Source organism: Cetorhinus maximus, chromosome 15 (assembly GCF_964194155.1).
Source record: "Cetorhinus maximus chromosome 15, sCetMax3.hap1.1, whole genome shotgun sequence".
Taxonomy (NCBI): domain Eukaryota; kingdom Metazoa; phylum Chordata; class Chondrichthyes; order Lamniformes; family Cetorhinidae; genus Cetorhinus; species Cetorhinus maximus.
The window spans coordinates 98,111,541-98,132,711 of NC_135893.1; the positions used below are offsets into that span (position 1 = coordinate 98,111,541).

At 42.0% G+C, this 21,171-nt stretch overlaps 1 protein-coding gene across 1 annotated transcript in view; it reads left to right on the forward strand.

Moving 5' to 3' along the window:
- ciita (class II, major histocompatibility complex, transactivator) overlaps positions 1-11,575 on the forward strand; it is a 105,917-nt gene extending 94,342 nt beyond the window's left edge. The window contains exons 16-23 of the mRNA XM_078559031.1: positions 843-914; positions 1,481-1,561; positions 3,018-3,131; positions 5,207-5,290; positions 6,377-6,460; positions 7,959-8,042; positions 9,429-9,522; positions 10,642-11,575. Coding sequence (XP_078415157.1) covers positions 843-914; positions 1,481-1,561; positions 3,018-3,131; positions 5,207-5,290; positions 6,377-6,460; positions 7,959-8,042; positions 9,429-9,504 — 595 coding nt within the window. The 3' untranslated portion in view covers positions 9,505-9,522; positions 10,642-11,575. The remainder of the gene's footprint in view (positions 1-842; positions 915-1,480; positions 1,562-3,017; positions 3,132-5,206; positions 5,291-6,376; positions 6,461-7,958; positions 8,043-9,428; positions 9,523-10,641) is intronic.
- The last annotated feature ends 9,596 nt before the right edge of the window (positions 11,576-21,171 follow it).

Here is a 21,171-nt window from a genome sequence, read left to right on the forward strand (position 1 = left end):
AGAAAGAGTAGCCTTTGGAACAGATGGTCTGGCTACAATTGGATAGGTAAAAATTGAGGGGTGATCTAATTGAGGTATTTAAAATGATAAAGGGAGCTGATTGGGTCAATCCAGAGAAGGCATCATCTCTGGTGGGGCAGAGCAAGAGGGAATTACCTTAAAGTTATGCAAGGTCATGCAGGAACAAAATTAGGAAGCATTATTTCACACAAAGAGTAGTGGAAATCTGGAACTAAACCCTTCAAAATACTATGGATAAGTAAAAGCAAAATACTGTGGACGCTGGAAATCGGAAATAAAAACAGAAAGTGCTGGGAAAACTCAGCAGATCGGGCAGCATCTGTGGAGAGAGAAATGGAGTTAATGTTTCGAGTCCAATATGACTCTTCAGAACTGTGGATGCTGGGTCAGTTGGAACTTTCAAGACTGAAATCCCTAGGTCTTTGTTTGGGTAGAATTATGGATTGAATGTGGGTAAATGGAGCTGATGTACAGATCAGCCATGATCTAACTGAATGGCAGAACAGGCTTGAGCGACTCCTGCTACCGAGGGCAGCTCCACCCAACTATCTAGGTTTATATATTTCTGTAATTTTTGTATGAAGCATCTGTTTTTGCTTAAATTGCTACAATGTCTAATTTGCAAATTGTATTTGAAGTTTGTCCAAAGCTTCGTTCAAGGAGGACGTTTCTTGGTAAGCTGGTTCTGCATTTATCAAGTGTCTGCACTATCAAAGGAATCAAGCTCATTCTTGTTTAAAAAGGTATCCCTGCGTAATAGACTAAGTACAAAGAAGAAATGTTTTCATCTTGTGTTTCTTTCTTATTTTTACATGCAACAGTACACACGGTGCATCTGGAGGTGAACTCTACGAGTTACCCGCTGTCAGGACACTACAACTGCTAGAGTTTGCGTAAGTAATAATTTGTAATTTTGTGCCTTGATCATTTCATGCTTTCTTATCTTGAACATATTATCAGTGCTAAGGTGGGTGTAAACTCAAGAAGTGCTCACAGAGGCCTCTGATGCTGACTGTAACTACAGTTCTTTCTAGGGCTTCGGGGATTGGATTTCCCTTTGGGATTAGAACAGTCCCCTTACTTACCACCCTGAGGGTCAGGAACGACCCTCCCCCACCCTGGCCCCGGCCCTCACACCTCAGGGTTCGATTCGACCCTTCCACCTGGGGCAAATTGGACTTCTGGTTTTCTACGTGGCACTGGACGGCCCACTCCACCCTACATGTCGCTAAGTAAAAATAACCCCCAACACTTCAGCTGAGGACTGAGAAGTGGTTTATAAAGGTTTAGCATTGCTTCCGTGTTTTTGTATTCTGCTTAATTTTAAAGCCAAGGATCCCACATATCCTGCCACCTTCAAAGGTTGTAAATGTTTAATTCTCTTTGTTTACAATTAACATTAAGATAAGTGAATTTTGAAATGGGGTGGCGGACTAAGAAAGATATTTCAATCTTACAGCCTTGGCCCTGTGAACGGACCTCAGGGATTTCGAAAACTAACTAAGATTCTACCAGCTCTGGCATTTTTGAAGTATCTAGAGTAAGTAAAAATTTGAAGTGGTTTATCAATGGCCTTTTAGACAGATCTTTCCAAGTCTTTACTTGTGTACATTACAAGTTGATTTCGCTCCATTTGAAGTGTTAGAGTAAAATTTTAATCATATCAATCCTATTGCACAATTTTAAATGTCCAGTGTTTTCATAAAGACACCGCTTTATTGGTGACTGTAACGATGATATAAACAAGAATCCAGCTTAATGTTTGACAACTAATAAAACTGTATTATCGCAGATCAGTAAATCAAGTCATTGTATCTGGTTAATTAATTGGAACATCTGAAAATGGATTTCGTTATTGTGGTTTGAAGTGCATCTTCTTTTGGATCCTTAGTTTTTGTTATATATTCTTTCAGGGAATGTGGGCCTCGCTGGCTGGGCCAGCATTTATTGCCCATCCCTAATTGCCCTTGAGAAGGTGATGATGAGTTAACGTAGTATTTACATGTGGTGTGCACGTAAAAACAAATGGATAAAAATTAATCTATAGGGAGAATTATTTACTCAAATAAAAATATTTGACACGGGTTTTATTCCATGCCTGGTGTCTAAAATCCGAGCAATTTACATTATGTGGTGGCGTAGTAGTAACATCACTGGACTAGTAATCCAGAGGACGTGTGTTCAAAGCCCACCACAGCAGCTGGTGGAATTTGAATTCAGTTAATAAATCTGGAATATAAAATTAGTCTCAGACGGTGAGCATGAAACCTGCATTGATTGTCATAAAAACCCATCTGGTTCACTAATGTCCTTTAGGGAAGGAAATCTACCATCCTTACCTGGTCTGGCCTACATGTGACACCAGACCCACACCAATGTGGTTGACTCTGAAATGACTGTTCAAGGGCAATTGGGGATGGGCAACAAATGCTGTCTATTTGTTTCTGGCAGTATGGTTGGCTATTTTGTAATCTAGCCTTTTTCACAGATGTTTCCCCATCAATGCTGTTATTTTGTAAGACAAATCTCTATTTAAAATATTACAGTGCAAGCCACGGTAATATTGTACACGGAATTGTTATGAGACAGCCTTTTGGTAAAGGTTCACCCCACTTCTTGAGTGCTCTATTCAAAAAATGTGAATGTACTCTACCGCTCTTACATCTCACAACTAGTACATATCAAAGCATCCAGACTAGCTGGCTTTAATCCAATTAAGACACAGGCTAAACCTCTATCTTAAAAGAAAAATATTTTCCAGTAATATTATATACATTAATGGCTTCATGACAGAATGCATTACAGGCAGTAAAAGCTCCTGCTGGGGTGGTGCACTGCAGATTCACAGGCTAGATTTCACCACACTACAACAGGGCATAGTTTAGTTTGTAAATAAACCATTCCACTTAAAGACAGTTTTAAAATTTTGTCAAACTTCCTATTTCATTACTGGAAAGGCACACTTTTAACTGAAATCTTCTGCTACTTTCCTATAGTCTGGAAGGATCGAGCTCTCACAAAGATAAAATGAGTGAAAATAAAATAGGCGATGAAGGAGCTGAGAGATTGGCGGAGGTGTTGTCAAATTTAACATCACTGGAAAAGTTGACGTGAGTAAAATATTTATAACCCAGCGTCATTTTGGAATATACATCCATCAATATCAAACCATACATATGTTGTGTGATCACAATATTCCAGTGTTTTTTTAAAAATTCATTTGTGGGAAGTGAGCATCGCTAGCATTTATTGCCCATCCCTAATTTCCTGTAGGTGAAGCTGTGGGAGTCACATTATTTGTCCCATTAAGAGCAGCGTTGCTTAATGAATATTATGCGATAGGCTTCTTCCCCGCACTCTATTGGTTTAGTCAATGTGACTGTACAAGCTCCTACTACAGGTTTCCTCTTCCTTGTACCTCCCATGGTATAGTAAATATTCATTGGGCAGAATTTTCCTTTCGGTGCGCGGGCGCGTGCCCAACACACCCGAGCGTAATATGACACACGGTGACATCGGGCGTGCATCCCGACGTCATCGTGCACTCGCGCGCTATTTTGTTCGGCGCGCGCATGCCAGAGTCGGCTGCACGCCCACCGATAATTGAATGGCCTATTAAGGCCACTAGCAAGCTCATTAAAATCAAATTTACCCTGCCTATTCAACCTTACGGTTGGCGGGCAGGCGAAAAGGCCAAGAGGCCATTTACGTTTTTTTTTTAAGAAACCTCATTCACGAGCAGGATGAGGTTTCCTAAAGCTAATACTAATTAAACAAAAACTTTCTTTTTGAATTAAAAACGTCTCCCAGCCCATGTGACAAGGTCACATGAGGGGGCCACGTTTTTATAAATTTTTACTGTCTTCACTGATTTTTTAAAAGCGCTTCAATCTCATTGAGGCAGCTCCGTGCCTCGGGGGGATTGAAACGCTCTTTCGCGCGCATGTGCGAACTGCGCGCCAGGCCCGGCTCTCCCTCCTCCCCCCCCCGGCCCGCACAGGTAGCGCTCAGCACCGCCACTCACCATCCACGCAGGGCGGGCCTTAATTGGCCCACCCGTGTGAAATCGGGGAGTGGAACCGATCACGTGCTTCCTGACTGCCCCCGCCCGCTCCCACCGAGCCTGCCCGACAAGGGAAAAATCCTGGCCATTATCTGCTTCTTGAGATGGGTGCGCCTCCTACCATCTAACCGCAATACCCACTTTAAAAGCCAGGATTTTCCTGCTGTCTGTGAACCTCTAATCAACTGGAGGTAAGCTGTTCAGCAGTGCGGCCATATTGATTACAGGATGGCCATTTTCAATGGAACATGATATATTCTGAGGCTCCACCACTTACCTGCACAAAGGATCCTCCCTCCCCCTCAGTCAACATTAGCAGTGGCAATTTGGGACACCTCCTGCCCCACTCATTAGATACGCCAGTTCTGGCTTTATCCCCTGTCCCACTTTGCGATATAACTGATCCTGGAACCGCACAGCTACTCCCTCAAATGAACATTTGATGTTGTTTCCCTGTCCTTTTGCTCCCATCCTCCTCTGTCCCTGCCCCTTCCCCTACCCCCGCCCTTCATCCCTGCACCTCTCCCCTCAGTCTTTTAACACAACCCTTTCCCGTCTTGCTCTCCCTCTCCCAATTTCCTCCTCCCTCTTCCTACCTTTCACCGCTCCTTTCTTTCCCCTCCTTCTCTTCTCTCCTCCCTCCTCTGCATCTCCCTCCTCTTTCTTTTTCTACCTTCACATTCCCTCACTCCCCCCCACCCCCCTACCACCGCCGGCCCCCTCTCCTGACCCCTTCAGGTGACTAAGTGGAGGGAGGCGGGCAGTTGGAGGTGAGAAGTTATGCCTCGCAGAAAATATTCAGCCAGACTTGGTAATCCTAGTTACAGTAAACACCACTGAAAAGGACCATTTCCTCTGACTAACCATGGATAAGGCCACAGCATATTCAGAAATTAATTATAATTATATATTGAGTGAACCTAGCTAGTAGCATATTTTTCTGGGTTGCAGTCGCATCCTGGATTGGCTCCGAGGGAAATCAAAAACGACAACTGTGGTACAAAAAAAAACCCGGCAAAACCAAAGCACTATAAGTTTTGTTTTGTATAGTCTTTTCATATTGATTGTAACGTTAAATGCCCAATTTAGTTTGAAGTAATTTGCTATTTTGTAATTTTACAGATTAGCGCGTAACCAGATAGCAGACCGAGGGGCACAGGAGCTGGCTAGATCTCTTCCCAAACTGAAGTTCTTAAAGACACTGAGGTAAGTTTTAAAGTAGAGACCTTTCGAGGGCTGATGTAGGGAAAATGATCCACAGAAGCTGCTACACCATAAATGTAGCCTAATTAATTTTAATTGAGAATAGCTGTAATGTTTGCCCCCTGGAGTTTCTAGCAGCAAAATCCATCTTTTTCAGGAATCAATTTTGAAAATTAACTTAAGTTATTCCTGACATGTCCCAGATGCTGTCTGGAGGATTCTTTAACACAGATTGGAGTGAATACTGTTAAAATTTAAGTCATTTTTAATTGTGCCATACAGCTGCTTTAATTCCTTATGTCAATTTAAGGACATTCATAAAATATTCCATCGTTGAATCTTCCTGTATGTTTTCCCACACCCAGGAGCAAATAACAGTTCAGATCAGTACTCTTATTTCCCAATTTTTTCTGGTGTTCCTTTTCAAGGTATATAAGACCAGTTCAGACCAGTATTCTTATTTCCTAGTTTTTACTGTTTTTTTTCATCCTGGGCTACGTCTCCAATTTCAAGGTTCCCCCAAACTCCCAAATGTAGCTAGGAGGATAGACAGGCGACCCGTTCTCATACCTCTTTAATGCTGCTCTGTAGTCTTTGTTAAGGGGTAACCTGTGAATGAGTCTTTCTGGGGTCTCCCTTTGAGAAAAACACAGCCTAAAATCAGATGCATGTAACAGCAGAGCGCCATGCTGAAGGACTCCTGCACTGGGCGCCGCTGTGTGATTTAAAAAAAATCCATACACCTTATTTTTAAAAGTAAGCCTGGAGATGCTGATTTTAAGCTTTTTAATCTGCCATTAAGTATGTTGGACAGCAGCAATTCCAGACTGAAAGTAGATTTTAAGATTTCACCTACAAACAGCCTTGTGTGAATCGTAAGCCTGTTTTGAGGACCTGTGAATATTTTGCATCTTTTTGTGTAATAAGTTTCTTTTAGGTTTAAGATTTGCATCAAGCTTCAAATGCAGTTAAAGTTGATTTAAAAAAAAAATACAAAACTCTAATTTCACCTGCGTGCGATGTCATTAAACACAATAGAGCATCAACCAATTGCACCTTGCCTGATCCAACTGTAATCCTATTTTACAGTCTATACGACAACGTCATTGGTGATAGAGGGGCAGAGAAACTAGCAGAAATACTCCCGATAATGAAATCGTTGAAAGTTCTGGAGTAAGTATCACTGATATCCAGTTGACAATAAATACATAAAAATTGGGCTCGGGCTAATTATTATCGTTCTCTTCCTTTCCGCTTATTTTTTCTCTTCCCTTGTTGAGGTTAAAGTAGAAATTGGTGTGCACAACGTAGACAAATATCTGGAGCCAAAGACCTGCGCCCTAGCTGTGCCAGGGCATGGCTGTCGCCATATTGGTCCTTGTTGTTGTAGACACCCCAGTGGCTGTCTTAAAGCAGCATAGGATCAATATCAGTATGCAAAGAAGGGTCCTGTTCAAAACCCTTCTGCAAAATGCATGAACAGACGAAGCTCCTACTAATTTTACCAGTTCTACTGTGGCTTATGCAGTTGCAGAAGAGGGAGCACTTTGAGGCTGCCGAAAATAATGAGCGGGACAAGTTTTTGTTCCGTCCCCTCCCGTGGAACCGGGATGGGGGAAGTGTGTTCCTCGTGGCTGCACAGGGTCACTGCTGACCTGCTCTCAACTCACCCGTTTTCCTCTGTGCCACTCTCGATTTTAGGCATCCCCCCCCCCCCCCCCTCACCTGCACAGGGAGTGCATAGCGCTTCCCTGCGGATGTCACGCTGGGTAGGCCTTAATTGGCCCACCCATGTAAAATGGCGCCGCGCCTCCAATCGGGGCACCTGCACGCGCCCGCCCATCAACTTCCCCCCCCAACGGGGGGAAAATTCTGCCCATTGTGTTCATTTTCAGCCTGACCGTTACCATATTAATAAAAAAATCAGTGAATACAAGAGTAGAAAGGTTATGCTTCAGTTATACTGGGCATTGGTGAGATCACATCTGGAGTGCTGTGTGCACAGTATTGGTCTCCTCATTTAAGGAAAGATGTAAATGAGTTAGAAGCAATTTAGAGAAGGTCTACGAGATGAGTACCTGGAGTGAGCAGGTTGTCTTATGAGGAACGGCTGGACGGGTTGGGCTTGTATCCACTGGAGTTTAGATGAGTAAGAGGCGACTTGATTGGAACATTTAAGATCCTGAGGGAACTTGACAGGGTGAATGTGGAAAGGATGTTTCCTCTTGTGGGAGAATCTAAAACTAGGGGCTATTGTTTAAAAATAAAGGGTCCCTCACTTAGCACAGAGATGAGGACATTTTTTCTCTGAGGGCTGTGAGATTTTGGAATTCTCTTCCTCAAAAGGTGGTTGAGGCAGAGTCTTTGAATATCTTTAAGGCAGAAAGAGATAGATTTTTGATAAGCAGGGGGGTGAAAGGTTATCGGGGGTAGGCAGGAATGTGAAGTTGAGGTTAAAATCAGATCAGCCACGATCTTACTGAGTGGTGGAGCAGGCTTGAGGGGCCGAGTGGCCTACTCTTGTTCCGAATTTGTATGTTTGAAACGTTTTTAAAAAAAATCTAGCGCACGTAATGCTTTTTATTTGTTTGAATTAGCCCGAAGGTGTTACGCACTGATGGCTTTGTTTCTGAGCAGTAGAATTTACAGAGACCATTTTTTATCTCTGCAGTGTTAAATTCAATAAAATCACAGATGCTGGAGCCCAGAGATTGACCCAGAGCTTAAAGAATTGTCCCCATATTGAGACAATATGGTAAGTTTGACCAAGTTCCACTAATGACTAGCTTGCACTATCTTAGTCAGGACTGCTCTTTTAAAACCTCGTCTATATTTCAAACTGTACATTAAATAGGTACAGCGTTACTCCCCAGTGTTTCGAACATGTAGGAATGTTCCCTTTATGTAAACAAAACTGGTTTGACCTGAGTAATTATTTGATTCTTTTTCTCCTTTTTAAAGACCTAAGTATACCCAGGGCTACTTACCGGATCCAAAGCTTAAGGCTTCGAGTACAAACTAAACAACTTATTTCCCAATTTTCATATCTTCTCTCCTGACATGCTGGGCAGAATTTTTGATGCACAACGGAAGTGGGACCGGAGGCGGGAGGGCTGGTAAATTGGCCTCTGAGAGTGGCATGCCCTGGTTTACCAGCATGTTCCTGTCTCCTGGGGCTGGGGGGGTGGGGGTGGGGGGGCGAAGGTGATGGTCACCCACATGCAGGTAGCAGCTATAGCCAATTAAAGCCTTTAATGGGCCTATTAAGGGCACTGGGTAGGTGCTGACTGGAATTTTCTAGTTGGGCATTGGGCTCACCTGCAGAGGCTGAATTGCAGTTAATGCATGGAGATGGCCTCTCAGCAGCAAACCAAGGTGGTGGTGACCAGCACTTCAAATAGCTTTTTTACCTTCCTCACTGAGGCCACAACGTTTGGATGTGCACAGCTGATGCTGCAGGCAGCCACATGGAGAGGTGGTTTCTTCAAAGTAACAGCCTTCCAGCTCTGGCCAGTATAAATTGCGGGGCTGCCAATCTCTCAGAGCTGGATGGTCTCCCATTGGCCCCCCAGCCTCAAGAGCCCACCCACAATCCTTAATTGGACGGCAACGCCATTCAGAAACTGCGCCGGGCCTTGGCCACTGGCACCTCATGGGGTTAGGACCCGGAAATGGTCCCCACCCCTCTGCCTGCTTTCTCTCGCTCTCATGCCAGCCTGCCATCTCCCACCCTTTCATACACGCCTACGCACATACACATAATCCACCCGCTAAATTGACACCAGGGATCATTGGATGTTGATCAAGAGAAGAAATCCGAGCTGATCTTTTTCCCTTTCCCAGCCCAGGGACCCTGAGGACCGTTGTAGTGCATCAGCCCCTGAGGTCAACCAACTATCTGACTGTAGCGAGCTCACAGCCACCCTCACAAATGCCTTATTTGACATCGACATACACTTCCCCTAGCATTTAGGGTTGGGATTCACAATGATTGCTGAAAGCGATTGCAGTCATCCCGCCACCATCCGAGCTGAGATGACCCTTCCTTGACTACGTGCCTTAATGCTACATTGAACATATTGTCTTTAGGCAGTGAGGGTGTTTGTGTTGTGTTTTACAGCTGTATGTTTTCACTTTACAGGCTGTGGAGCCCGACAATTACACACTGGATGTCTGAACACATTCAACAGATTGACGTCAGAATTAACTTACAGTAGGCAATTCCTTTTGCTCAGGTAAGGATTTAGTTAGGTGTGCCTTCTTTCTCTGCCCTTCTGTAATGCATAATTGTTAGATTTAGAGTTTTGCATTTGAAGCCTTTTTGTTTTCAATGTCCTTCTTATTCAAGACATAGTTCATATTTGAAAGGTAACATTTAGAAATGTGTCCCTTGTTGTTAGTTTTTAAGCTCTTGCCGCCTTCATCTCAAAACCTGCCAGCAGGTCTTCCCAATGCATGGTTCCAACTCCAGCCAGCTTCTTCTTGGCTACGGTTGGTGTTGTAAAGCCAAACTAGACTTTGTGGATGGAGCTCTCCGTTAATGCATTAAGTCCCATTTAGTAACTGGGCTAGTTTCAATTAAGAGCAAGGTTAAAACTTGCACCTAGTGGTGCTTAATTAACCTACATCTGGCACTAATGTGCTCTAGAGGTACTGTACTTCCCCAGCAATGGGGTTCAGAAATAATAGAAACAAAAATCTATCTTTGTTAGGAAAATATGAAATACAAGAGTCTGATCTTTATACTATTCCAAAAACTTGTCTAAAATTCTGACACACTAACAGACTATCTAAAAGGCTGCTTATGGGATTACTGATGCATCCCTATGAAAGCATCTTCCCTTCATTTTTATTTTTATTTTCGGTAAACTTTATACTTATCAAAATCAGTACTGAACTTGAGACATTTTACATTTTTAACATTATATCCACATCCAAAACTCTCAGGTCAAGTATACATGTAACTGCAACTCTGTTCCAGTGGAGGTGCATTAAGCCCCAATTTCTGAAGCATGTTCCATGTAGAATCAGTGTGTCATTTCCATTGGGCACAGCAACAATCTTTATCCCCCTTTGTTCCCGGGTCCACCATCAAGTGCCAATTAGTGCCACCATGTATGCAGTTTTGTGCAGTGGGTCTGCACTCAGGTGGAACTGGGTTAAGAGTGTTCAAACCCACTCAACTTGGAACCTCTACAGCTGACAGGGAAACTCCGGGGCAAGTTTTGAAGCCTGATCTCAGTGTGCTAACCAACACAGTCCTTCTTACTTTTTCTCTTTTCCCTTCCAGTGAGTCAAGCTATTTTTATAAAACACAGCTAATCAGAGTTCCTTTTTTTGTGCTTCGATTACAGTATTTTAAGAGAAAGCACAAATCGGTGGGATTTTGCAGGGGAAATCCATGCTCTTCACCTTTCTTCAGACTAAATTGAAAACCCACAGGCTTCCACATTGGTGTACCGGTTGCGAGGCGGTACCAGTTGCATCATCAGGCGTCTTATTCACAGATTGTTTTCATCACCATGAAACGCCAGGAATAGCAATGAAGATTTCACCACGTCTACCAAAATAAGGAGTTCAGGAGAAACTTCTTTCCATAGAGAGTGTTTGGGATGTGGAACTTGCTACCACACGGACTAGTGGAGGAAAATATGCAATTAAGGGGAGGCTACACAAGCACATGGGAGAAATGAATCGAGGGATATATTGATACGTTGAAATCACATAAGGTGGGAGGAGGCTTGTGTGGAGCATAAACACCGACATTGAACTGTTTGGCCAAATGGCCAATTTCTGTGTGGTACATTTTATGTAAGACCACAACAGATTTTTCTCCCTTGCTTGTCAGTGGACCTTATACCAAGAGGTGGAAGTTTATCAGGGTGTTTTTATTTTAAGAACTTCATTCTCACTGTCAGGATAGAGCAACACAGTCCAACCCGTACCATCTCCCCTTGGGAGTGGAGCCATATGCCTGCCATCCTACAAATTTATTGTTCCTACCATTAACAATTAATATAATGAATTGTGTTGAGCATATTCTTTGGCATATGTGGAAAACAAATTAAATCATTGAGCAAGATTTGCACTAAGTGAATTTTCTACTGCACTTGGTTACTTAGTTATAGGGTAGAATTTTACGCTAATCGGGTGGGCGTGTGCCTGACCCGATTGGACGTGAAACCGCGCAAGTTGGCGTCGGGCAAGCGTCCCAATGCCATCCCGTGCTTGCGTGATATTTTGGTCGGTGAGTGCACGCATAAGTCAGAAGCGTGCCCGCTGACAATTAAGAAGGCACTTTTTTTTCAAGTTTTGAAACCTTTATATTTGCTGTTTCAGGTCTCCAGCTCCCTGAGGCAGCTCTCTGCCTTCGGGGAGCTTTCTGTCAGTGCTGGCCTGCCTCCGCATTGACGCCATCGCCGGCCCTCTTCCCAGCGGCGCTGAGCTTTTCAGTGCACGTTTCACGCTGGTTGGCTGTTCATTGGCCAGTCAGCATGAAATCGCGTCGGGAGCCGATCGTGGTTGGCGGTCCTTTTCCCAGCTGTTCCCGGGCCCACCGATCACACCTTCCCCCCCCGATCTAAAAATTCAGGCCATAGTATTGGGTAGTTGGTTGCTGCTGTTTAACCTGCATTGAAAGAATCATATTAGCACGCATTCTTTGACGAGAATATACCGCCTTTTACGTATAAAGCTTCCCAAAGCTGTTCACGGGGACATTATAAAATAAAATTTGACACTGAGCCACGTAAGGGCAGGTGCAAATGGGCAGATGAACAGGAGCTTGATCAAACAAATAGATTTTAAGGAGTATTTTAAAGGGGGAGAAATTGGGAAAGGAATTCCACAGTTTAGCACCGTGGTCACCAGTGGTGAAGTGATTAAAATCAGGCGTTCCTAAGAGACCAAGATTAGAGGAACGCAGGTATCTTGGAGGGTTGTGGAGCTGCAGGAGATGACAGAGGTAGAGAGAAGTGAGAATATGGAGTAATTTGGAAACAAGGATAAGAATTTTTAAATTCATGTATTGCTTAATCAGGAGCCAGTGTAGGTCTGTGACCACGGGGTGATGGATGAATGGGATGTGGTGCAAGTTAGGACACAGGCAGCCAAAAAAGGCAGCTGATTTGCTGAACATTGTCATAAATACTGCTGCTTTAGTTAGAGGAAATTTAAGACATATTCAAGAAATAAATACCCAAGACTGTATTGATTTAGTAATGTATTTTAATAATTGTTAAATCAATTTGCCAAGGGACCAAGTTTCAATTGGTGTTGATATGATGTTATCCAGGTTTATTTATGTAGCAGTTATTTATTGGATAAGGGGTAACATTACTCAGAACAGTTAAGGAGTCACAAGCAGTTTATTGAGAAGCGACAGTACAGATCCAACATATATCGGAATATACTTGAAAAGGTTAACCGTTCCTGGATCGGATGCACAGATTGATGAGGCAAGGCGGTTTGAACTCAATGGGCAGCATTTTCCCAGCGGGGGTGGGAGGGAGACCTGCTCGCCGATGTGTAAAATGACACACGGTGACGTTGGGCAGGCGTCCCGATGTCACACACGTCATGTAGATTTTCAGTTCGGCAGGCGCGTAGCTGACTTGGCCTGTTAAAAAGTAATTAAAGCATTTAAATGAGCTGCCTGTCCAACCTTAAGGTTGGTGGGGGGCAGGCAAAGAGCCCAGGCGGCCTTCGTATATTTCATGGAACCTCATCCACGGGCGGGATGAGGTTTCATGAAGTGTTTAAAAAAAAAAATCAGTAAAATTTTTTTCCAAAATTTCATGAACATGTCCCAGCTCATGTGACACTGTCACATGAGGGGACATGTTTCAAAAGTTTAAAAATCCTTTAATTAAAAGTTTAACACTGAAACAAATCTCTGCGCTCTTTTGCGCACATTCGCGATAGAGCGCAGGGAGCCACTCAGGGAATACATCCCCTTGTCCGCACAGGGAGTGCTCAGCACTTCTGGGAGCGCGTCATGATGGGCGGACCTTAATTGGCCCACCCACATAAAATGGTGGCGCAGATTGGATTCGTGCTCAGCCCCGCACACCAAGACCTGTTTGAGCATGATGTTTTTGATTTCTAATCCTAATCCATTGTTCTGTGACAGTTGAAACAGCTGCTGCAGAGGTCTTAACCAGAGAGAGGGTTGGTGGGTGGGGGGGTGGGTGGGTGGAGAATAACCTTATTTTAATAATGCTCACTTTTTTTTGCATAATAAGGCCATAAAACCAACATTTCTTACAGTGCCATTTCCAGCTAAGAGAGTATATGATTATTCTACTTTTTTGACATGTGCACTTTGCTCTGTCATTACAAAGAGTAGCCTATACAACCCTTCCTCCAATTTTACTCTCTTCCTTATCCTTGCTCCCACTGTGCCTAACCTATAATGAGGGCACAGTAAAATGTGGGAATGTACCACTGCTGATGGAGAGGACGAATAACCAAGGCCCTATTTTGTCAGTGCTGTAGGTCTGGGAATATGATGGATACTTGCCCTTAACTAATCAATAATACACACCTTTTCAGATTTTCAGCTCTGCATGTTTTCTTTCACGAATATTCCAACAAGGCATGAAATTAAACAATATATTCTAATTATAATGATGTTTGAGAATAATGTACAAAAATGATTTGGGTTCATTTTCCGGTATATGGAATGATGTATATGTGTAAAATGTCACGACTGGTTTGTATAATTTGTCCATATGTAAAGTAGAAACATGTATTGTAAATATTTGTACAGAATCGAATCTGTCTCAGAAGAATAAACGAACAAAATTAACATAAAGTTTTTATTTTATAAAAAATGAAGCTGGTTTCAATTTAGCTGCAAAAAAAAAGTTGCACTAAACCCTCATTTTAACCTTGCTGCTGTTTTAAATCAACTTAAGAAAATCAACTTTAATGAGACGTAATGTTTTTTTTTGCATAATCTATAAGGCCATAAAACCAACATTTCTTACAGTGCCATTTCCAGCTAAGAGAGTATATGATTATTCTACTTTTTTGACATGTGCACTTTGCTCTGTCATTACAAAGAGTAGCCTATACAACCCTTCCTCCAATTTTACTCTCTTCCTTATCCTTGCTCCCACTGTGCCTAACCTATAATGAGGGCACAGTAAAATGTGGGAATGTACCACTGCTGATGGAGAGGACGAATAACCAAGGCCCTATTTTGTCAGTGCTGTAGGTCTGGGAATATGATGGATACTTGCCCTTAACTAATCAATAATACACACCTTTTCAGATTTTCAGCTCTGCATGTTTTCTTTCACGAATATTCCAACAAGGCATGAAATTAAACAATATATTCTAATTATAATGATGTTTGAGAATAATGTACAAAAATGATTTGGGTTCATTTTCCGGTATATGGAATGATGTATATGTGTAAAATGTCACGACTGGTTTGTATAATTTGTCCATATGTAAAGTAGAAACATGTATTGTAAATATTTGTACAGAATCGAATCTGTCTCAGAAGAATAAACGAACAAAATTAACATAAAGTTTTTATTTTATAAAAAATGAAGCTGGTTTCAATTTAGCTGCAAAAAAAAAGTTGCACTAAACCCTCATTTTAACCTTGCTGCTGTTTTAAATCAACTTAAGAAAATCAACTTTAATGAGACGTAATGTTTTTTTTTGCATAATCTATAAGGCCATAAAACCAACATTTCTTACAGTGCCATTTCCAGCTAAGAGAGTATATGATTATCCTACTTTTTTGACATGTGCACTTTGCTCTGTCATTACAAAGAGTAGCCTATACAACCCTTCCTCCAATTTTACTCTCTTCCTTATCCTTGTTGGTGTTCCTTTTGCCGTTGCAATGTGATTGACAAATCTGTGATCAGTCCCACAAAGACAGACCCTGCTGAGGAGGGAGTGGTTGAAGGCTTATGGGTTAGATGAGTGATAGCAGAGCAAAGGTGTTTGGTAAGAGTTGCCTCACAACTCTGTTTCCCCCCACCCCAACCGCCTTTCTGCTTGCTTTCTACCAGAGATTTGGTTTGTTATCAAATCAAATATGAGATCACTTTGTATTCTGCTCTCATGGGCATTAGCAATTAGAGCCTTTTTCTCACTGGTGTTAGCAATTGCAGACAAATAAGACTTGCTTCAAAATTCAGCTGGTATTTAGTTTTGAAAGATAAACATTGCACACTACTCTGAAGAAAAACATGTCTGGATAAATATCAGCTGGGTTCTACAAGCGGCAGGCGATTGTTCTGCCATTTTCTGACAGGCGATGAAGGTGGAAATTACCCCCTCCGCCGGTTACCTTGTTTTCTCTCAGGCCCTTCTATCCAACCCCTCACTCCAACCTAGGTGAGCTTAAAATGGTTTCTGACATTTACAGAACACAAAGCAAAAGGTGTGTAATCAATAAATGAACATTTTGTTCTTGTTTGTGTGCTCGGAGCGACACGTACACTTAGCCTCTTCGGTTTAAAAAGAATATTTGGCAAGGAGTTTTAACCTAAGCTGTCGGGTGGGCAACTGGCAAGATTAAATGAATTTGCGGTTTTGCATCCTGTCCATGGAGAAATAAAGTGCAGTCGGGTGTGAAAGTGGGCAGCCAATCCCTTCCTGTAAATTTACCATCAGGCACATCCTGTTAAAGCCAAGTCTAAACTACCCGCTCAGTATAACTTCATCCAGATAAAGAGTTTGAGATTTGTGTTCAGGCCTTTTCAATGTAATTTTGAAAAATCGTTTGGCGAAAATTGCTAGTAACCAAAGAAAAATATTTTTTCAGTAGGACAACAACCTATATTTATCTTGTGCCTTTAACATAATAAAATGCCACAAGACACTTAACCTAGGCATTATAAAATAAGACACTGAGTCACTTAAGGAGATGTTATGTCAGATGATCAAAACTTAGTCAAAGAGGTAGGTTTTCATGAGTGTCTTAAAGGAGGAGAGCAAGGCATAGAGATTTAGGGAGGGAATTCTGGAGCTTCAGGCCTTGGCAACTGAAGGCACAGTCCCCAGTGGTGGTCACCAATGGTAGAATAATTAAAATTGGATGCTCAAGAGGCTTGAATTAGACCGCAGATATTTTGGAAGGTTGTAGGACTAGAGGAGATTGCAGAGATGGGGAGGGGCCAAGCCAGGGAGGAATTTGAAAACAAGGGTGAAAATTTTAAAATCGAAGCATTGCTTAGCTGGGAAGCAGTGCAGGTCAGGGGTGATGCTGAACAGGATTTGCTGCAAGTTATTACATGAGCAACAGAGTTTTACATCTTTCAAGCTTATCAAGGTACACTGTAGGATACTGGCCAGGAGTGCATTATAATAGTCAAGTCTGGAAGTAACAAAGACATGGATAAGGGTTTGTAGCTAGAAGAGCTTGTGGTAGAGTTGGGCATTGTTACAGAGGTGGAAATAGGCAGTCTTAGTGATGGTGTGGACATGTGCTTGGAAGCTTAAATATGACGGCAAGAATGCAACAGTCCGCTTCAGCCTCAGGCAGTTGTTAGGGAGAGGGATGGAATTGACAGGTGAGGGCGCAGAGTTTGTGGCAGGGCTGAAGAAGTAGTTTCGTCTTCCCAAAATTTAATTGAGGAAATTTTTGCTGACCCAGTGCAGGATGCTGGACAATCAGTCTGACAGTTTAGAGATTGTGGGAGGACACAAGAGATGGTCATGAGGTAAAGCTGGTGGTTGTCAGCGTACATGTGTTTTTGGACGATTTTGCCAACGGGCAGCACACTGATGAGAAATAGGAAGAGGCCAAGGATAAATCCTTTTGGGACTTCCGAGATATCAGCAGGAATGGAAAGAGAAGCTAGCAATGGCAATTCTCCGGTTACGATTAGATAGATAGGAATGGAACTCAGCGAGTGAATTCCCACCCAGCTGGATGATTGCGGAGAGTACAGATGATGAGGTGGTTCTGATGTATTGTGGGAAATTAGATATGCTGCATAATCGGTATCTAGCTCAGTGTCTCAGCTCTGGATCTAATCCAAGCTCAAGCGTTTGAAAGAGACTGAGACCTTCAAGTATAAATGTATTAATTGACACACAAGACAATTCAGTAGATCAATTTATGCATTGTGAAATATGACATTTCATTATTTTATTTTGAGATTTCCTAAGTTGACTTATACAGGAGTTTTCAATGGAACACACGCTTCATTGCCAAAACAAAGCAGCCATAATGATTGCAGCAAACCACAAAAAAAATCATGGTAATTGCAATCTATTCTGTGAAACAGAAATGCTCAGTGACATAAAAGGCATGACGATATAGCGGAAAAGATGGTGACTTTGTGCAATGACCTATTTTAATGTTATGAACTCTTCATTTAACCCGAGGTCAGAGGGTCATCAGCAGCAACTCCACATATCTTTAATTTTCCATTTAATATGTTAATTTTTTAATTCAATAATAATTTTTAAAATATTGCACTAAAATACTCTACAGCTAACGTTAAAGGCAATGCACTGGTGTGGTAGCTCAGCACCTGGACCTTTCACCTATGGGGGCTAGGTTTAAATTCAGTCCAAAAAGTAACAAGGTGATAGCTTCGCCAAGAGTCATAAGAATCCTGGAAGAAATGATTTGGGTGTTCTCAGTCTTATTCTGAAACCCCACAATGATGACAGATGTGGGAAATTAAATTCATGCTGATGAACATATATTCCACTAAGGTTGAGGTTAAGGACCTTTGCCAAGCTGAAATAGAGGAAGTTTTACTCTAAGCCCAATTCCTGCTGCACCTGGCCTAACTGAAAAATGTCCCATTTGCCATTGCTAACATAACTGACACTCATGAGTACAGAAATACACCCCAAAACACAAACTGAAATTATAAAAGCAGGAAATGTTGAAGTAATTGGCAATGATTCGTGTTTGAATAATTTTGGTTTACGTTTTTTTCAAGTTGAAAGAAATTCACAGACTCAACAAACTCACCACAAAAACAATGAGCTGAAACTTCACAACTGGGTTTGAATCTGCCTATACAAATGAATAAATATTTCTGGCTGCTATGACAGCTAAGGGATTTGAATTAGATTAAGTTACCAAGTTCCCAAAGGATGGGAGTTCATGGAGCATATCTGTCTACAACTTTACAGTAATTACTGTGCAATTTCACTCAAAGGTACATGGGCAGCCTGGTGCAATTGTGTTGAGGGGAAATTTTCCTTTGTGATTGTTAGACCTTTGAAATGTTGCAATTGTTTTATGTTTATATAGAAAATAGTCTATAATGTTTATATATATATATAGTATATATTATTCTGGCTAGAACGGTTGTACTTCTTTTATTGAGTTATTTAAGTTCCTCTGTGGCCTCATCCTTCTCTATCTCCGTAACCTCCTCCCATCCTGCAGCCCCATCCACTACCGTTCTGAACTCCTGTTCTGAGTCTGCCCTTATTCATATACATACCCTGCTGTTCACCCCATCAGCAGCAGCTGTGTGCTCAGTCATCTAGGTACAACCCTCTGGAAGTCCCTCAGAAAATCTATTTCACTTGCCTACTATAGAAAGTTCTTTAAAGCCCAGTTTTTTGTCTAAGTTTTTGGTCAGCCTCTTAACTTTCCTTCATTGGCCAGGTGGTTTATTTCCCTCTCCACTGAAGTGCAGTGCCTTGAGATGGCTTTATACATTAAAGACAAGTTGTGGTACATCTTCCATAAGACCATAAGACGTAGGAGCAGAAGTAGGCCATTCGGCCCATCGAGTCTGCTCTGCCATTCAATGAGATCATGGCTGATCTGATAATCCTCAACTCCACTTTCCTGCCTTTTCCCTATAACCCTTGATTCCCTTACTGATTAAAACATTATCTCAGCCTTGAACATACTTTACAACCCTCTACAGCCCTCTGCGGTAAAGAATTCTATAGATTGACTATTCACTCCTCATCTCTGTTTTAACTGGGTGCCCCCTTACTATCAGGTTATACCCTCTGGTCCTAGACTCTCCCACAAGGGGAAACAACCTCTTAGCATCTACCCTGTCAAGCCTGCTAAGCATCTTATATGTTTCAATAAGGTCACCTCTCATTTTTCTAAACTCCAATGAGTACAGGCCCAACCTACTCAACCTCTCCTCATAAGAAAATCCCTCCATATCTGAGGTCAACTTAGTGAACCTGGACAGATTTAGATATGAGAGGTTGGATAGACTGGGGTTACTTTCCCTGGAGCAGAGGAGATTGGGGGGGGACATCAGTGAGGTGTATAAAATAATGAGGGGCATAGATAGAGTAGACAGGAAGGAACTTTTCCCCTTGGTGGAGGGATCAATAACCAGGGAACATAGATTTAAGGTAAGGGGCAGGAGATTTAGAGGGGATGTGAGGAAGATTTTTTTCACCCAGAGGATGGTGGGAATCTGGAACTCACTGCCTGAAAGGATGGTAGAGGCAGAAACCCTCATAACATTTAAGAAGTAGTTGGATGTGCACTTGTGATGCCATGGCATACAAGGCTATGGGCCTAGTGATGGAAAATGGGATTAAAATAGTTGGGTACCTGTTTGACCGGCGCAGACTCGATGGGCCTTTTTCTGTGCTGTAGACCTCTATGACTCTATGAACCTTCTCTGGACTGCCTCCAATGCCAGTATATCTTTCCTTAGTTAAGGGGACCAAAATTGTTCACAGTATTCTAGATGTGGTCTAACTAGTGCCTTGTATAGTTTTAGCAAGACTTCCCTATTTTCATGCTCCATTCCCTTTGAAATAAAGGCCAACATTCCATTTGCCTTCCCTATTACCTGCTGAACTTGGCATTCATACACAAGGACTCCCAAATCCCTCTATGCTCTGCTCATGGCTAGTTGGAGTAAATGGCACATATTTTAGCTGTGTATATTGTAACAGGCTGAAAAGTTACATGCAAGAATAACAATTGTTTCTTTTTTTAATAGAAATAATCCCATCCCCTCTGGGATTGTGAGAATAGTAGATGTTATTGTTGCTATTATAATTGATTTGAATGATTGGAATGGTATTCTTGTTACCCACTAACTTTAATGTGCCAAATTGGAAATTCTGGATGGTTTATTAAGTGGAATCTTTTAATATCACAGTCATTTTTATTGTTGCAGGAATATTAAAGATACAAATTTGTATAATCTTTTCCTATTTTCAATTCTTGGACCTCATTAAAGATATGTGCTGTAGTTCTAAGTTGCACATTTGGACTTATTGGCATCAAAATGTTAATTGGTGCAAGGAAATTTCTTACATTACTTTATGATGCAGAAAAGCAGATCAGATTTTTACCTTTGGAGTACTCCAAGGTGCAAGGGCGCTTAGCGTATTTGCCACGTTACTGGTTTGCTTATCGATCACTGCACCTAGTGGGTCTTACCTCTCTTTACCAAAGTCACTCAGTATTCCAGGATCATCCTGGAAAGCAATGATAACGCTGCCTTCTTTGTCCTTTGTCTTAAGAGCTTCACGTGAACGTCGCTTTTGTAGCAATGAGGGCAGACCTGGCTTTGATAGCACTGGGGGATGGTCCTAAAGTTCAACAATATTGATGTATGGCAGATTTGAGTCATTTGATCCAGCATCACTTGAGAGGTAACATGGAGGTTGGCAGAATTGTGGAAGGCAGAGATTGGCATATTGTCTGACAACACTGTGGCGGGCTGTAGGAAATGCCCATTTCCAGCAAATCTGGTTTGCAGCCTTCTGAGTTATCTACGTATTGAATTCAGTTGATGTGTAATCAATTTCTGAATGTGAATATTTGTGGTGGTCTATATGTGTCTCTCAGCTTCAAAGTGTAAACACTAATTTTCAACAAAACACAAGCTGTAATTACAGCTTTCAAAATTTAACACAGTTACTTCTTATTTGGGAAAGAAAACTAA